General features: G+C 42.5%; 1 protein-coding gene across 4 annotated transcripts in view; it reads left to right on the top strand.

The window, feature by feature from the left end:
• Positions 1-5,045: 5,045 nt before the first annotated feature.
• Senp2 (SUMO specific peptidase 2) overlaps positions 5,046-18,382 on the top strand; it is a 35,609-nt gene continuing 22,272 nt past the window's right edge. The window contains exons 1-6 of one of the 4 annotated variants that reach the window (XM_063261192.1): positions 5,046-5,349; positions 8,260-8,315; positions 10,878-11,011; positions 11,699-11,765; positions 13,515-13,605; positions 17,756-17,924. In XM_063261192.1, the coding sequence (XP_063117262.1) occupies positions 5,249-5,349; positions 8,260-8,315; positions 10,878-11,011; positions 11,699-11,765; positions 13,515-13,605; positions 17,756-17,924 (618 nt within the window). In that variant the 5' untranslated portion in view covers positions 5,046-5,248. Of the gene's footprint in view, positions 5,350-8,259; positions 8,316-10,860; positions 11,012-11,698; positions 11,766-13,514; positions 13,606-17,755; positions 17,925-18,382 lie in introns of all 4 variants that reach the window. The other 3 variants (XM_003477068.5, XM_063261194.1, XM_063261193.1) reach the window with 3 other exon arrangements.

Genomic DNA, 18,382 nt, shown 5'->3' on the forward strand with positions numbered 1-18,382 from the left:
ATGGTTATGTTTTGATCTGCCCTGTTTTGCTGTTATGCCCTCTTTTTTCTCAATCTCCACTCCATTATTTACTTTTTTATTTTTATCCATTTAATTAAAGGGAAAAAATAGCAGGATATAATATAGTAACCCACTTTGACTTTCTATTATCTCGATTTGAAGCCCTGTATTACTCTCACCATCTTGTTTTTGACTGAGGTTCCTCTATTCTGTTTTGCTGGATAGTATCAGGTTCGAAAGTTTAGGCATCAGCTGAGAAGATAATGAGATTCATTATAACGCCCATTCTCGTTGACTTTTATCTACTTTTGAAGACCTACAATATCTCCAATGTTTTGGTTTTGTCGGTTTTATTCTTTACTGTTTTGTTCAATTGTATTACAACTAATGATATAGGCAATTCTATTAGAAATAGCGGGAGGCATTATGGTAACCATTGTTGATCACCTTGTATTATGTTTTTACATTATCTATTATGTCCACCCTTTTGACTTGACCTATTCTGTTCTGTTATGTCACATTTGGTTTTACTCTCTTCCAAAAAAGCAATAAGAACCGTGGGAGCAATGAAACCCAAAATGTGTAATAGTCATTGTACAAAAGAGAGGAAAAGAAAGTGCTCTAAACTATATAACTGCATGTATATTTAAATGTATAAGATAGAAAATGATATCACAGAGTTTTATTGGATCATTGAACAGAACTGTTTGCAGTATCATTGTTGGAATGTCCACTCTACAAGCTTTAATTTTGTGACTTGAACAATTATTTCTAAGATGGCAATATGTAATCCATTAACTAGTGATTTCCTACTGCGCATTTTTTCTTCTGTAAATCTGTATAACTTGTACCCCCTCACTGTTTTTTTTTTCTTTCTTTTCTTTTCTCCTTAAATAAAAATTAAAAAAAATTGTTCAGTATTTGCATACTTGTCCATTGGTATTAGGTACTTTAGTTGAACTTTTTTTAAAGGGTCTCACATGTATTCCTGGCTAGCCTCAGCTTTGAGATCCAGCTACCTTAGCTTCCTGAGTGCTGGGATTGTTACATACTTGGCTCTGATTTGAACCAAAAATCGTCATTTTAAAACACTGTCATTAGAGTCAAACTGCCATTATCATTTTGACATAGCTGGATTCCCAAGCACTGGTGATGAGAATCTGGACTCTTGATTAAGACCATCCTCACACAGTGCTCTCGGTGAGGACATCCTGTCACCTGGAAGACCTGGTCTCCTGACTCCTGACTTGGACCCCTTTCTTGGAATCAGCATGGACCCCTTGTGGGGTCGGGCTGTTGCAGTCAGTAGGGCATTTCTTTCTCAGAAGCCTCTTTCTTCTAGCTACTCGCTTTAGAGCCAATCCACAGCTAATTTTAGAGTTGCTCCGGGACTTATATTTTAAGTTAGATCACTCCAGACAAACTTCCCAAGTTTGGTGGAATCAATCCAACCATGTTTACTGGCTCCCTAATAGAAAAAGACAGAGATGTAATTTATATATTGACTTTGTAATGTCTGAGAGGGCTAGAGGTGGAGATGGAGGGGCAGCACCTTCATGTTGGGGGCTCACTGGGGATGTTGGCCTTGCCAGGAAGAGAGTTCCTTCAGGAGAGGGTGGGCATGGGCACAAATACTGACTGCTGATAGCCAGTTATATTGGTGTTGTAGGTTTTGTCTAGATATTCCCCCAAAGCCTCCTGTGTTCAGAGGCAGAGCTTGGGGAATGTAGTTGGATGACTGGGGGTGGGGTTGGGGGTAGAGCTGGCTTGGTGTTGAGAGATGGGACTGGCAGAAGAGGTGGGTCACTGGGGGTGTGATCTGGAAGTGTTTCTCTTCCTTCCTGCTCTGTTCTCTGGATGCCACACTGTGAGCAGCTGTTTTCTACCTCGTCCCTCTGCCATGCCACCCTGTCTTCGAGTCAGCCAATTATGGGCTGAAATCTCTAAGAACCATGAGCCAAAATAAACTTCTCTTTAAATTGTGAGCACCTGGTATTTTGTTTCAGTAACAAAGAAAGTAACTAAGACAACTGGCTAGCTTTCCACTGCTGACACCCACCACTTAAAGGTGGAGAAGTTTATTTTCACTCATGATTTCAGGTGGGTTTGTCCATGGTCAGTTGGCTCCAAGACAAAACCATCATGGCTTATTAATTGGAATGGCTTTATTCTGGGCTGCTTGATATGGAAATATGTGAAGCTATAGTATATGAAGTTATATTCAAATATTTCAAGGAAAAAGACAAACACTATGGTAACTACTATTAAGTTGGGTTATTTGGTGGTGAAGCACTAGGTTGCTGAAACAGTCATGCTTTGACCTGTATTGTTATGTTGTTATATCCTCTTTTATCTCAATCTCTCCCTTATTCATTAAAAAATTGTTTAGTTATTTTTTATGATTTTTTAATTAAGGGGAAAATTTTAAAAAAATTAGCAGGATATATTATAGTAACTTTTTTGATTTCCTATTAACTTGAAGTCCTGTAATACTCCATCTTGTTTTGACTTAGACTCCATTCTGTTCTGTATGATAGTATCAAGTTTGAGGGTATAGGCAACTACTTAGAAGACATTAAGATTCACTAAGATGCCCATTCTGATTTGACTGTTATCTCCTTTGGAAGTCCTGTAATGTTTACAATGTTTAGGTTTTATTGGTCTTATTCTCTACTGTTTAGTTCAACTTTATAATACCTAATGAGATAGACAATTCTTTTTAAGGAAGCAAGAGGCATTATAGTAACCATTGTTGATAACCTTGTACTCTGTTTTTACATCATGTGCTATGTCCATCCTTGGTTTTGACTGACAGCTTTGTTTTGCCATATTTGATGTTATTCTCTTCCAAAAAAAAAGTAATAAGAACTATGGAGTAATAAAACCCAAAATGTGTAAATTTTGTTGTAAAAAAGAGAGGGGGAAAAAGTGCTTTAAAGGATACAACTGCAAGTGTGTTTAGGGGTGTTAAATAGCTGACCATATTAATGTTTTTGGTTGGATCATTGAACACAACTGTTTGCAGTCTCACTGTTTGAATATCCACTTTGTATGCTTTGATACTGTGACTTGAGCAACTATCTCTAAGATGATAATGTGTAATCTATTAACTGGTGATTTCTGGTTTTTTTTTTTTTTTTTGTAGTTTGTATTCCTTGTACCCTTACACCACTTTGTTTTGTTTTGTTTTTTCTCTTTTTCCTTTTAAATAAAATTAAAAAATAAAAAAACAAAACCATCATGGCAGAGAGGGTATGGTGGAGGAAAGCTGCCCACTTCATGCTGCCAGGAAGCAGAGTGAAAAGAAAGAGCCCTGGAGGACGGGGCCAGGGACCAGATACAGTGTGCTCTCATTCCGTCTGTTGGAAAATAACCTTGGCCTTATTGTGCCGAAGTGAGTGTGTTATAAAACTTGTTCACATTGATTGCAAATGGCTCAGCGTGCCTCATGGCTAGTTCAGCACTGACCCTACCTAAGCCTGTTTGTCAGCCTATAAGATAGGGCTAATAAAGCCTGCCTCTCAGATCTGTGAGCTGATTAAATACTTTTACTGTGGTGAAGGACCTACGCAATGCCCAGCAAGCATTTAATAGTTTGTCTTCCTTTCCTTCCTTCCTTCTCAGACCTAGTATGCCCTTTAATTTGCCTCTTCAGTATTCCACATTTTTCACAAGTCTGCTCCTTCCCATCTCTCCTCGCTGCTGCAAAAAGTCTTTTCATGTGAAGATGAAATTAGGGGATAGGAAGGTGTAGGGTGGTGGCAGAGCACTTGCTTAGCATTTGTGAGGTCCTGTGCTGGGTTCCTAAATAAATACATAAGGAGAGCTTTGGGGGCTGGGGATATAGCTCAGTGACACACAATAGTGTGAGTTTAATCCCCAATGCTATCAAAAGAAAAAAAAAAGGGAGCTTGGGGTTCTGACACAGGACAGTCCCTTGGAGACTTTATGTGCACAAGCAGACAATCATCACTGTTTATCTCTCCTTAAACTTCCTTAGCCTATTGTCACCTCTTTTTCCTCTAGAAGACCTGGCCTTCTTCCCTTGGCTTGGCTCTATTTCAACGTCAAACCTTCTTTGAGGATCTTGTGTTGTATAAGGTTTCCTTGGTATTGCATATTAATAAATATATTCCATTTTTTCCCTGCTTGTCTATTGGACGTTCATTACATAAACTGAAATCATCCAGCTTCCAGAGGGGAAAGTCAATTAAAATTTTCTGTACACAATTTGCAGTAACCACGTAGTGTTAGCCTTTCTTTGGGAACTCAGTGGGGCACCCAGGTCATTCTTAGGATTGGTGTCCACCTGCAAGATCTGCCCTCAATCCCTAGGCTTGCCGCAGCTCGTGTCAATCAGTCAAAGAAGTGCAGTCAGGGAAACATATGTAGGGCATGAAAACCTCTGAGATCTCCCAGGATCTTTTAGGGGAGGGGAACTGATTAGCGTGTAGTTCTTTCAGCCCCACTGCACTTTGCACACCGCTTTACCACAGCGACCAACGATCTGCATTATAATTTGCAATTATCTACTTCCGGGTCTCTCCCAGTACCCGGACCTCTGGGGCACTGGACTGACGCTGGGATTCTTTCCCAGGCTCAAACTCCAACAGTGCCGGTAGATAGCTTCCTGATCTTGTGTCATTCGATTTTCCTTGTTCATAAAAAAGACGTAACATCTCTATTGTATTCGGTTTGAGGTAGATGTGGAGACAATCCAAAGGGCTCCTAAGACAGCAACACTTGTTAATTAACGTGGCCTACTTTTACCGCGAAAACACAAAAATCCAACACCAAGCTCTCGGGTCCCTGGAACGCTTGCTCCAGAGCCCAGAAACAGCTCACGTGGTCTGTGGGCCTTGTCTCGGGCCGATTCATGACTGGACAGAAAGAAAGCCCCACCCACATCCCTCCGGATCTCATCAGCGGTTGGCTCCGGACCTGGAGCAGGCCTTCTTGTTGCTAGGCTCACGTGGAGGGGGCGGTGCTAGGTTGCGCGTGCGCAGCTCAGGGATGAAGGTTTCCGGTCGGGCGGGAGGAGGTGACGTCAGGAGCAGTGGCGGGCGGGCGAGCTGAGGCCCCCTCTGCGCGGGGAGCGTGGAATACATGGGCCCTGGAATCGCGTCACCAGCCGGCGACTGTGTCTTGGCGGTGTGGGCCGAGGCGGGGAAGGAGGCGGCAGCGGCGGCGACAGCTCTGGGGTTTGCGTCTCGGGGTGTGTCGGCCGCCGCTGCTGCTTGGGCTTGGTATGTACAAATGGCTGGTTAGGATCCTCGGCACCATTTTCCGTTTCTGCGACCGCTCGGCGCCCGCTGCCCGGGCCCTGCTGAAGAGGCGGCGCTCGAACAGGTGAGAGGGAGAAGGGGCCGAGTAGGCAGCGGCGGCGGCGGCGGCCCGGGTGGCCCCTCCCCCACGGGCCGCGGTGTCCCAGTGACGTCGCCGCGCGGGGCCGCGGCTCCCGGGAGGGAGCGGAGCAGAGCAGAGAGCTCAGCGTCTCTGCAAGTGGCCGGCGATCGTGGCGGGGGTTTTGCATCCTGCACGGTCCGAGCAGGTTGCATTGTCGTGGTTCGCTGCTCTGAGGCTCAGAAGCAGGGGGACGCGGTGTGGCGGCGCCTTGTTTTGCAGCGTGCACTCCTCCAGGTGTCATCCGCGGCCAGGCGAAGCGCGGCCGAGGGAAAAGACGTTCGGAGCTTTGCCCAAAGTCGCTCTGACTGCACGCACTGTTCCCAGAACAGCAGCAGTCTTGTTCTGAAACAGCTGTCAAACTGTGTGTTGGGGCCCGGATTGTGTGCTTTAGAATTAGTTAATGAGGAGAAAAACAAAAAGAAAGTATTAGGTACCATCCTCGGTTTAAAGCTCACTAGGTGTACTCTAAAGTTTAGGGGAGAAACTGCAAATTTCTCTTGCTTGCCGTCTGCTACCTCGCATTGCTCATTTTATAGTATCCTCCCACCTTTGCCTAAGAATTAGTACAAAAAATAAAACCCTATGCAAATTCTACACACCTCCTAATTTTTGATGATCTAATTTCTCCTTTTGTTCCCTTTTAGTTTTGTTTTCTTTATTTTGCGACGCCAGGCCAGCTGTGTTGGCCACTCTTCCACAGCCACGCCCCCAACCTGATTCTTTTCCTTTTTCTCCTTTTTCCTCTCTTGCCTTCCTCTTCCCTCTCCTACCCTTCCTCTTTCTTTCTTCTTACTTCTTTTTTGTGAGCAGGATTTACCAAGTTGCCCAGGTTCAAGCCCTCTATCTGCGTCAGCCCCCCAATGATCTGGGATTACAGAACCTGGCTGGTTTATTTTTTAGCCTCAGGGTCAAGGGAAGTAGCCTGAAAGTTGGTATCTGGGAGCTTGAGGAAACAAAATGACTAATAGATGAGTCTAGAATGTAGGTCATGGATGACATTGACTGCTGACTAAACTGTAGTATGCTACAGTTTACCTTAAGTCTGAAGGTACTTAATTAATTTACTCTTGCTTTTTTTCAGTAAGGTTGAGCTTGGCACATATTTATTGAAGAGACTGTTAACTCATTGTCTTTTAAACACCACCCCCCCCAGCAGGGTGTGGTGGAATATGCCTGTAATCGTAGTACTTGGGAGGCAGAGGCAGGAGGATTACCATAAATTTGAGACCAGCCTCGGCTACACAGTGAGGCCCTGTCTCAATAAATAAATAACCCCTCCACAACTCAAGATTGAACCCAGGGTCTTTGCATCGAGCTACATTCCCAGCCTTTAAAAAACATTGTCTTTTCTTCATTTTGACACAGGGCCTTGCTAAGTCACTAAATTGTCCATGCTGGGCTTCCTCAACTTCCCAGAGTGCTGGGATTATAGACTTGCACCATGGCTGCTGCACCCTGTTCCATATTGTCTGTCTGTCTGTTTCTCTCTCTCTCTCTCTCTCTCTCTCTCTCTCTCTCTCTCTCTCTCTCACTGGGTCTCTCTGTGTAGTTTAGGCTGGCCTTGAGCTCACTTTGTAGCTCAGGCTGGCCTTGAACTCTCACGATCCTCCTGTCTCAGCCTGCCAAGTGCTGGGATTACAGGCAATACAGGCATTACAGGTGTGAGCCTCCACTTAATGTCTCTTTGGTGTTAATTCTGCTAGTCAGTAGGAATCAGGGTGTGGAAATCAAGCTCCTATTTTTTTCTATCGGTGCTCATATCCTGCAGCTAAAATAACTCAGTGCTTGGGGATGTAGCTCAGTGGTGGGGCACAATATAGAAGGCCCTGAGTTGGAACCCAGCCAATTTTCAGTTAAAATGAAGCCAAGAGGTCTTGGGGGGGAGTGTTTAAATTTATCATCTAGCTGTGCATATGGCACAAACCTGTAGTCCCAGCACTCAGGGAGCTAGAGCAGGAGGATTTCCAGTTTGAGGTCAGCCTAAGCAACATAGCAAGACTATCTTTTTTTTTTTTTTTTTTTTTTTTGTCTTTTTCATTTTTATCGGTACCGAGGATCGAACTCACGACCGCCTGCTTGCAAGGCAGGTGCTTATGCCGCTGAGCTAAATCCCCAGCCCCACAAGACTATCTTTTTTTAAAAAGGCAATATAGAATTATGATCTCTCATGGAATCTCCTTTCTGCTAATTTTTTCTAAATATGATTAATCTTAGGGATTCAGGAGAATGATTGGTGGTAAGTCTTATGTCTTTAACCTTTTTTTTTTTAAATTGCCTTTAACCTTCTTTACACAGGAGTCTAAAACCATTCCTGAAGCCCAAATTATTTATTATCACTGAAATAGTCTTGATTCAGGTGTAAAGATAACACCTTTTTCTAGCTAAGAACTGTTTTTAATGGTGCTTGTATTGTTACCTGAAGTGAAAGATAATTTTCTCTGCAGATCATCTTTCAAAAGGAAATTGTTTACTTTCGTTATTTGAATTTTAGCCGGGTTACAGATTATTATGTGGCAGGGATTTTTGGATCTCTCTCAAATAGTTGAAACCATGGTGTTAAATCCTCAAATGCTAAAGGCTTACATGGCATAGCATTCATTCTATTTTAAAATATCTGTCTTTTCTGACAAAGTGAATAGAAGACAGTTGTGTTGGATGATATGAAAAGGAAGATTGGTTGGTTTTGTTTGTTTGTTTTAGTGCTACAGATTGAACCCAGGACATTGGACATGTTAAGCACATAATACTACAAATGAGCTACAACCACAACCTCGACCACTTAAGTTTATTTTTAGAAATGGATATGTGTACATATTATATACATATGTACTTACATTCTTTCTGTCTTTTCAGCTCTGTGTTTTCTACAGTGGACACTGATGAAATACCAGCTAAAAGACCAAGATTAGGTACTAAATATAAATTTTGAAAATTAGTTTGTTAATAGAAAAATATATGTGGAATGAAATTCAACAGGATAAAAGTGCATGCAGTGACAAATCTCTTTCTTACTCCTTTGTCTTTCACAGAGGTAGTCACTGTTACTAGGGACTTGAGTGTTTTCCAGGTAAATCAGGTTTTGAATTGAGTATGCATTTTAAAGTTCTAAGTCCTCCTATAAAGAAAATACTTTTTTTGTATTTTTGAGGAGGAAACATTGTACACACTGCTTCAAACTAAGTGATTAAGTTTAGACAGCTGAGTGAAACCAATCTAATTTATTGTCACAGATCTTTTACTTACCTATTAACTGAAGAGTTGAAAGAGAATAAAGCTAGATTAAAGGGGAAAGGCACAGTAGAATACTATATTTCCCCTTTGCAACAATGACAATGCATTTGTGTCTACTCCAGATGTGATAAGTGTGGACCTGTGTTACTATTTCACTTAACTCCAGCGAATACTTACTGAGCATGTCTCAATGTAAGTAATGTGTTAGGTCCTATCAGAAGTACAAAAAGGGATGAAACCTGGTCTCAATGTTTAAAGGACTTTTGTGATTGTATGGTAAAGGGTATGAGATAAGCACTAAATAATGAAGACACAGGAACCAAGAAAGGCAGAATAGTAATCCTATGTGATTTAAAAGTGAGAGTCTCAGTAAATTTTTTTTTTTTTTTTTGGCAAGGTCTTGCTTTGTAGTTCAGGCTGGGCTTGAATTCACGGCAATCTTCCTGCCTCATTCTCCTGAGTGCTGGGACTACAGGCGTGTACCACCATGGCAAGCCATTAAGATTTTCTGAAAGGCAGTCTGTAGAAAGAAATCTAAGCCAAGGAAAAAGTGGTGACTAGCAAATGGAAACTTTTTAGTGAGTTTGTGAAATTCTGTACCTTGTTGACGAGTAGAATATCCTGCGATGATGGCTGCTGAGCATTTGAAGTGTGGTTACTTTGAATTTTGAATTTTAGTTAATTGAAATAAAATTAGTAGGTAACCACATATGGCTGTCACCTCTTCTGTTAGGCAGTACAGCGCTTGGATATTTTTGAGAGGAAAAAAAGAAGAGCAAGAGGAAAGAAAAGGGATAGCAAAGCAGCAAACTCATGACTTTACAGGTGAAAGGAGATCAACTTGGTCTGGTCCCAGGAAAATAGTCATCCTTTATCCATTCATCGCACAGAGAAGCAGACCTGCTTTCCTCCCATTTTAAAAAACTTGGTGAGGTCCTTGACATAATCTCAAGGCACACCCAGTTGTAAACAAAACTTGTAAGAAAATAAAATATTGCAGTAATTTTTGTGGCCACTGCTGACTGCTCTCCAGGGGCCAAGAGGGGCCTTGGAGTCTGGACCGTGGGCTGTGGGGTGAGCATCACCTGCCGAAACTCTTCGCTCACTTAGAAAGCACAGCTTGGGGCTGGGGATTTAGCTCAGCGACATAAGAACCTGCCTTGCAAGCGGGTGATCATGAGTTCGATCCCTGGTACCGATAAAAAAAAAAAAAATAGCAGGAAAGCACAGCTTGTGTCCCTCAGCACTGCCACAGGAAGAACGCGCAGTTCTTTGCAGTTCCAAAAACAGCAGTTTATTTGCAGTCTTGGTACTTTTAACTTTTCATAAGCAGCAAATTATTTCAAAGTTTATTCTACTTTACCTGGTCATCACATTGTCTCATTTGCTTAAGTTATTCGCCTGTCTTTCTGAAAAGTATTTATTTTGTATATTTTGGAGCTCTTACTGTGTAAAGCCACCATTTTGGGTAATTTTTCTGCAAAGTGATAATTAGCACATTAGAACACCCTTAATTAGGATGTGGAAGGAAATTATAGAAAACATAAGCTGTGTAGGAATTAAGAAGGTAGCATTGTGAGAGGAGGAAGAGGGAGAGCACTGAAATCTGTCTCCCCTTCCTCCTTGTTTACTCCCTCATTTTGCAATCTTTATTTTAGGAAGAGATGACTCTGAGGTCACCTAACATATCTACTCCAACAGAGGGGCAGCTGTGTTTTGTCATAGAGTACTCAGAGCCGCAGATATGTTGTGTACTTCCCCTAGCCAAGATTTACTAAAGCCCTGCAAAAGAGCTTAGTGAGGAGTTATTACAGGCACCTCTATTGTTACCTGCCTGAGGAATCAGGGCAAAGCAGCAATTTAGATTCCGTAAACCCCCCGGTACATGTTCCTTGGTTAACTATACCCTCATCTCTGGTAAAAACGTATTTTATATATTCTGGAAAACTCACTGCTTCAGAGCTGCCATTGCAAAACATTACTTTGTGATTCAGTTTGTCATTTGCTAAGGTGACAGTTTCATGGTTTTGGAGGATTTCGGTTATTTATTAAAAAAACAATCACAGTATTGGAATTCTAGTTATTCGGTTATACAAAAATACTTTTTAGATACTTTGTTATTTCAGTTTTTGAAATAGATTTTTTAATACAAATTAAAGGAGGTTCTTTCCAAGTGGTAATGTTTTCTTTCTTCACTAGAAGTTTATCGCTCTTTATTTATAGTTTGTGGCACTTTCTAGATTGCTTTATTCACCAAGTGAAAAGCCACCTCTACAATGCTGCCAGCTTGTTCGGGTTCCCATTCCAGCTGACCACAAAGTCCATGGTGACTTCTGCGTGTAACGGGACACGGAATGTGGCCCCTTCGGGAGAGGTAAGTGGGGTGGAGCTCCGCTTGGGGATACTGAGGGTTCTTGGCTTTTTTGTTTTATGTGATGCTAGGAATTGAACTCAAGGCCTTGTGCATGCTCCACAGGAGTTCTTTCACAGAATTACACCTCACCCCAAAAGCTGTCTATCTTTGTACTTGAAGTTAAATTGAAGTTAAATTTTAGAAATACTGCCTTTTGAGGAATGAATATGTAGAATTAATTCTTTCCAGAAATATTCATGTCTTTATTACCCATGCTATAAAGATAAAAAAATTAAATGGAAGAATTTAGATATTTAAAAAGCATTTGTAAAGAAAATTGGCTGGGCCTGGTGGCACACACCTATAATCCTAGCACTGGAGAGGCTCTGAGGTAGGAAGACCACTGGGAGTTTGAGGCCAGCCTAGGCTACATAGTGAGTTTAAGAACAGCCTGAACTGCCTAGTGAGACCCTGTGGAAAAGCCAAAAGAGTAAATAAATAAAAATTATTGCTTCTGATTTTCTTAAGTTTATGTAAACAGCCTGAATTTGTCATTTTTTATATCATTTTATGATCTTAACAAACATTTGAGCTTGATATCACTTCTTTGTGCTAAGAAATAATTGCTAATAGTGATCTTTCTGTGTGATAAAATCTTTTCAGTTACAAAATTTAGGTGCTACAGAGGTGATTCTGTTTGATTTTAAGGTATTTTCGAACTCTTCATCTTGTGAACTAATAGGTTCTGGATCCAAGAACAACATGCTGAAACTGGGTAAGGTGGTCAAAATATTTTTGCTTCCTTGTATTTTCTTCTGCACATTTTCCCCTAAGTTTTGAGAATATGAAAGGAATATGAGTTAGATTGAGATGAGAATGAAGACATATATTCTCTACCATTCTAAAAAGCAGGTACAGGTTGAATAAGTATTATCTGAAGTGTATGGAACCGAAGTGTTTCAGGTTTCAGAGTTTTTAGGTTTTGGAGTTTACCAACTCAGAAATCTGAAATCTGCAGTCAGAAATTTTTTAGGCCTCGGTACTTAGATTTTCAGATGAGGATCTCAACTTGGACCTTTCCTTTAGAATTAATGTCTGTTAATTTACTGTTGTGTTTTGTGTTTGTTTTCTCAGCGTGCTTAATGTGACTTAGATGAAGCCTCAGTCATTAAAAAAATGTTTCCCGAGAGCTTACCCTGTGCCAGGCACTATGCTAAGTTATTATCAGTGATACCAAGTAATGAAAGCTGTCCTTGAGGGGCTCATCATTTGCTTGGTGAGCAAGATTAGACTCCCAGTTCCTGCACTTGTGTGGATTAGGGACTTTTCCATATCATCATTAGATTCTGCAGTGAAATCACAGTTATTGTCTATTCAGTATAAAATGATATGTTGAGGAAAAGTAAGGAGAAGCCAGAGTTCTGAGAAATGGTGAGGTATCTGCTATATAATGAGACTTGTAAAGTTATAGAGGAAGGAGAAGTTAGGAAAATGATGTGTATTAGTTTTCTCTTGCTGGGACAAAATACCTGGCATCCACAATTTAAAGAGGAGAGGTTTATTTTGGCTCACAGTTTCAGAGGATGCAGTGCATAGTTGGCTGGATCTGAGGGAGAAATGGCATGGCAGAAGAGCCTGGTTGGGGGAAGGGCAGCTGTCCAACTCACAGCAGCCAGGAGGCAGAAAGGGAAGAGCCAGAGTCAGAATTGTGCTCCCCAGTGACTTCCCCAGTGACCTGCCGCCTCCAGGCCGGCCCTACTGCGGAGAGCACATTCAGCTGTGCACCCACCAGGTATCAACCCTGCACTCATCCCGCCACCTTCCAAATCCGCTCCTCTGAACATGTGAGACTTTTGCGAAGCATTTTACATCTAAACTACAACATGATACTGGGAAGGCTGTGGGCTCCACGGTCAAAAGTGTAAGAAGCTAAGAAAATGATGTGTACTTTGCAGTTACGCTTCTCAAATTCTTTTGGTAAAGTATCTCTGGTGCAGAGTAAATGCAATACCTTACTGAGGATCCAGTTCCAAAGGACTTGGAACAAAGATAATGTTGGAATTCTTGTATTTCAGAAGTTGATGGAAGTTGAATTCCATCTGTTCACATTGTGTGAATATTACATTGTTGTGGTTACTGTCATTTGTTACGGTGCTCCAACCCAGGGTCTCATGCATGCTGTGCAAGGCTCTCCCACTTGAGCTGTTCCCAGCCCATGTCAGTGCTTTTCATTAACTTTTTATAACATTTCTGCTGGATTCATATATATATATATTGTCTTTTTCCTTTTTATCAGTACCGGGGATCAAACTCACGACTGTCTGCTTGTAAGGCAGGTGCTTATGCCGCTGAGCTAAATCCCCAGCCCCCATTTCTGCTGGATTCTTACACTGTTTATTCAGGGAGTTTTAGAAAACAAGATACTTAGTTCTGTAATATAAATTGCTCGCAGATTTTTTGTCCTAATGCAGGCTGCTCACCAAAGTTTTTTTCTTCCTTTCATAATTGCAAATGTGTTCTTAAGGTAATAAGTCCCCCAATGGCGTGAGCGACTATCCAAAGATCAGAGTGATGGTGGCACGCGATCAGCCGCGGAGAGTCCTGCCCTCGTCTGGGTAAGCGTCGGATTCCGCCTCTCTGTAAGGGGAGACTTGGGCTTCTCAGGTGCTTGCTCCTGTCACGCACGCTCGCTGTTGTGCTCCTGTGTGGCACCTTGTGGACTCACCCATGTCACACAGCTAGTTAGAGACTTGAACTATTTCTTTAGGGGTTTTTTAGGCGTTCCGTTTTGTTTTGTTTTATTTTTTGAGATGAGGTCTCACTGTGTAGTGCAGGTTGGCCTCAAACTCACTGTGTAGTTAGGTTGGCCTCACACTCACAGTGATGTTCCTGCCTCAGCCTCCCATACGCAGGGACAACAGGCATGTGCCACAGCATCTGGCAGTTGAACTTTTTTACTGTGTGATTTGCCAATGGCCTGATCTGATTGAGAGCCTTTTAAAAGAATTGTTACTTTCTGAAGTTTTCAGGGGAATGGGACATGCATATGGAGAGGTATGGACGTCAAGTATGTGAGTTTCAGCACACTGACCCCCACACCTGTCAGCTCTGTAAAATGTTCTCCCACCCACCCCCAGTACGGGGATTGAGCCCAGGACCTTAATATTGAGTTGTAACTTCAGACCTTTATATCTTTTGAGGGATGGGGTCTCATTGAGTCGCTGAATTTCCCAGGCCAGACTTGCAGTCCTCCTACGTCAGCCTCTGGGAGTGCTGGGATTACAGGCATATACCACCTTGCTTGGCTTCTTGGCTTCTTATTTGATTACTCATTTTTCCCTCCTCTTTCTATATTCTTCCTTTCTAGTATTCTGATGTGTAGATGTTAGAGTTTTTGAATTGATACAGTTTTCCTGTTTGAGAGTATACTTTGTGGTAGCCTTGAATTTGAGGTCTGGTTGTTTTCTTGTGCACATAAGTTGTACATATCGGTGAATTGCCCTTTAGTTGTTTGGTACCTGGATACAGCACGCTGTGGTCGTTCTACCTCCTCTTACCTGCTAGCCTTTCCAATCCCCCTCCTGTTCTCTTCCTCTTTCCTAACAGTCTTGCTTCTACTTTTATTTGTCAGTCTCTGTTTTTTGGTGTTTTCGACAGAGCCTTGCTGTGAAGCCCTGCCTGGCCTTCAGCTCTTCATTCTGCCAAGTGCTGGGATTACAGTGGACCCAGGCCACCACCCCATCTTTCTCTTTTTTTACTGTTTTGTCGTGTTTTTGTAGATCCCACATGTGAGAGATAATACATAATATCTCTCTGACTTATTTCCCTTAGCATCTCAGGCCCTGGTCTGGTCCATTGTCCTATAGCCTGTAGGTGATGTGACTGTACCTGTGGCTGATAATACTGCACTGTGTACCTAACAGTTTCTGCACCCATCTGTGGCTGAGCACCTGGGCTGATAGGGCAGCTGAGCTCCTGGGAGTTGGGCTGCAATAGATACGGGTATGCACGTGTCCCTGCCCATGCAGGCTGATTCTCAGGGAATGTACCTGGCAGTGGCAGCCTCGGTCAAATTGTAGTTGTTTCTAGTTTTTTGAGGTTTCCTCCATAGTGCTTTCCATAGTGACTGTAATGACTAACATTGCCACCAAGAGTGTCTAAGAGATCTTTTTTCACGACATCCTTGACAACATTCATTTCAGTGCTGGAGTAGAAAGATAGAATCCAGTTTTTAAATTTTGAGACAGGATTTCACTAATTGCTCAAGGTAGCCTTGAATTTGAGGTCCTCCCGCCTCAGTTTCCTGAATAGTTAGGGATTACAGGCATGTATCATTGTGTCTGGCTGACCTGTGATGATTTCAAAGGCTCAGAGTATGTTGTTTAACTTCGAACTATTTGGAACATTCCAGATGTCTGTTACTGATTTCTAATTTAATTCTTTTATGGTCAGAGAATATACTTTGTGTAATTTTAGTTCTTTAAAGTTTGTTAATTTTTTTTAAACTTAGAACGTGGTCTTTTTACATGATTTTCCAGGCATCCTTAAAGAGAGTATGTATTCTGCTATTAGATAGGGTATTTGTAAATGTCAGGTCAGGTCAGGTTGAGTTTATAATGTTTTCTGGTTTTGCTCATTTTTTAATCTGCTTTTTTATTGATTGATGAGTAAAGAATAAATGTTGAAGTTTTCTACGTAATTTGAGTTAATCTCAACTCATAATTTGAGTTAATTCTCCTATTTGTATGTCACTTTTTACTCCATAGTTTTTTGAGGTTTTGTTTGTTTGGTTGTCTGTTGCTTGGTTGATTTGATTTGGCTTGGTTTTTGATACTGGGGATTGAACCAAGAGTTTTGCAGTGAGCTACATCCCCAACCTACTTGTTTATTTTTATTTTTGAGACAGGCTCTTTCTAAGGCAAATTTTCCCAGACTGGTCTCAGATTTGCAGTCCTCCCAGAGTGCTGGAATTACAAGCATGTGCCAACATGCCCAGCTATTTTCTTTTCATGTATTTTGAAACTCTGTGAGGTTTGGTTTGGTGTTTTGAGACAGGGTCTCGCCATGTGCCCCAGGTTGGCCTGGCACTCTTGCCTCAGCCTCCGGAGTGCTGGGACCACAGGTGTGTAGCACCACGCCCAGCCCTTGACCCACTTTCACCAGTTGTTACTCTGCTACGCCCAATTTTATCCTTCTCTGTCGTGAGTACATAATTTTTTTTCTGAACAGTTTGAGAGTATATCTTTGACTCTTACTCTTTAATTCTAAATAGTTGGGCTTATTTCTTTAGAACCAGTTATTTCCAGGTGTGGTGGCACATATCTGTAACGCCAGTTACTTGGGAGGCTGATGCAGTAGGGTCATGAATTTAATCCCAGCTGGGTGGCTTACCCTGTTGCAAAACTGAAAAATGCTGAAAAAGGGCTGGCGATGTAGCTCAAAGGCAGGCTGCTTGCCTCCGGCAGGGCAAAGCCTGAGTTCACTTCCTGCCCCGCCCCCAATAAAAAGAGGAGAGCTGGGTTACGTAATCGTAGATTACAAAAACAGAAAATGGAGCCTCAGTATAGTATTCTTATGTAATCTACAATCTCATTTGAATTTATCCACTATAGCTCTGCCTCCCACCCGAACCAGGCTCCAGTGCAAACTACACAACTCTGTCACACCTCCTTAGTCTTCCTTTGGCGTTCACCGCACTGATGTTCTCTTTTAGTCTGAGTTTAGTCAGGTCCTGCCTCATGGTGGTCCTTTCCAGAGAATCATGGCAGTCGGGCGTGACATGCTTGTTCTGTCACTGGTCACAGCAGGAGAGGAGATGAGTTCTGTCACCAGTTTCAGTGCCTTGAGCAGTTCCATTGCTTTGGTTCCTTAGCATTTATTAATTTTACCTGTTGTTTTTCATATCAAAAAGAGTATCACTTTAGGGTTGGTCATTCTTTTTTTTTTTTTTTTTTTTTTCCTTTCCTTTTTTATCGGTACTGGGGATTGAACTCATGACTGCCTGCTTCCAAGGCAGGCGCTTATGCCGCTGAGCTAAACCTCCAGCCCCCAGGTTGGTCATTCTTTATAACTCTCCAATACTGGTTTTTTGGAGACAAGGTTACACATAGTTCAGGCTGCAGCGGTCCTGCTGCCTCAGCCTCTTGAATGCTAGGATCACATTTTTTTTAAAAGCAGTGCTGGGAATTAATCCTGGGGCTTGAGCGCACAGTTCAGTCACAGAGATATGCCACCTCCTCCATTTTTCCCTCTTGATACAGGGTCTCACTGTGTTGCAGAGGTTGGCCTTGAACTGCAAGCCTTAAGATACCCTCCTGCCCCAGCCTCCTGAGTAGCTAGGACTATAGATACATGCCACCGTGACCAGCCAAGCATTTATTAACTTAGCATCCAGTAGAGTGGCTCTTGGTATAGATCCTGTACCAAGAAAGGGTGATAAAAAGATGTAGTGTTTCTTGTCATAGATTTAAAGTTCAATGTGGGGTATGGACACAAAGAATCTCATCAATAATTAATCCCTGTGTTGCCCAGTGACTAGAGAAATAGTGTTGGAGGGCTGATGGAGGAAGCTGCCTGAGGAAGGGGGCGTCAGTGAGATGCAGCCCATGTTCTACAGGAGGTGGCTGCTGCGGGACATGAGGCTGGGTCTCACGGGTGACTCTCGGCAGACGCAGTCAGGGCCTGTCTTCGCGCGTGGTCTGGGAGCTTAAGTTTCAGCCCTAGAAGCGGAAGCTTTGATGAGATTCTTTTTCTTCTTTTCCTCAGGTTTTCTTTGAACTCAGAAGGCTACAACAGAAGACCTAGTGGCCGTCGCCATAGCAAAGGCAACACCGAGAGTTTCCTGCTGTGGAGACCGCAGGAGCAGGCTGTCACCGAGATGGCACCTGAAGAGGGTGGCAAGGGGCTGCGGCGTCCCCACTGCACTGTGGAGGAAGTGAGTCTTCTCGGGTTGATTTCTAACGCTTTTTTATGCATGATTGAGCACGCGTGACCTCCTGGGGCAGCTGCAGACCCGTGCCAATCAGTTCCTGGAACGGGGAATACAAGGAATCCTAGGGAAGGAGACGAGGTGGAGATGTTTTTGGTTCCCGAATTACTCTAACTTGTCTCTTTTCTAAGCGTTCATAACGGTGACTCAGTAAACGGCACGTGTCTCTGCTTTTTCCTTCCCCTTTCAGAGCACTTACTGTGGTGGAAAGACACTCCTCGCTTGTCTCTCAAAGTCTTCGTTTATTCCAGGAGAATTGAGAATTATTCTACAGGGCCATCAACTGTTTTAATTTGCTAGGTGATTTTCAGAGATACTTGTTTCCTTTTCTTTCTTTTGTCTTTTTGAGAACAGGGTTCACTGTGCAGTTCAGGCTGACCTTGAACTCACTTTTTAGCCAAGGC

This window comes from Cavia porcellus, unplaced genomic scaffold (assembly GCF_034190915.1).
Source record: "Cavia porcellus strain 051 isolate PalLab524CR breed Dunkin Hartley unplaced genomic scaffold, mCavPor4.1 scaffold_14, whole genome shotgun sequence".
Lineage (NCBI taxonomy): Eukaryota > Metazoa > Chordata > Mammalia > Rodentia > Caviidae > Cavia > Cavia porcellus.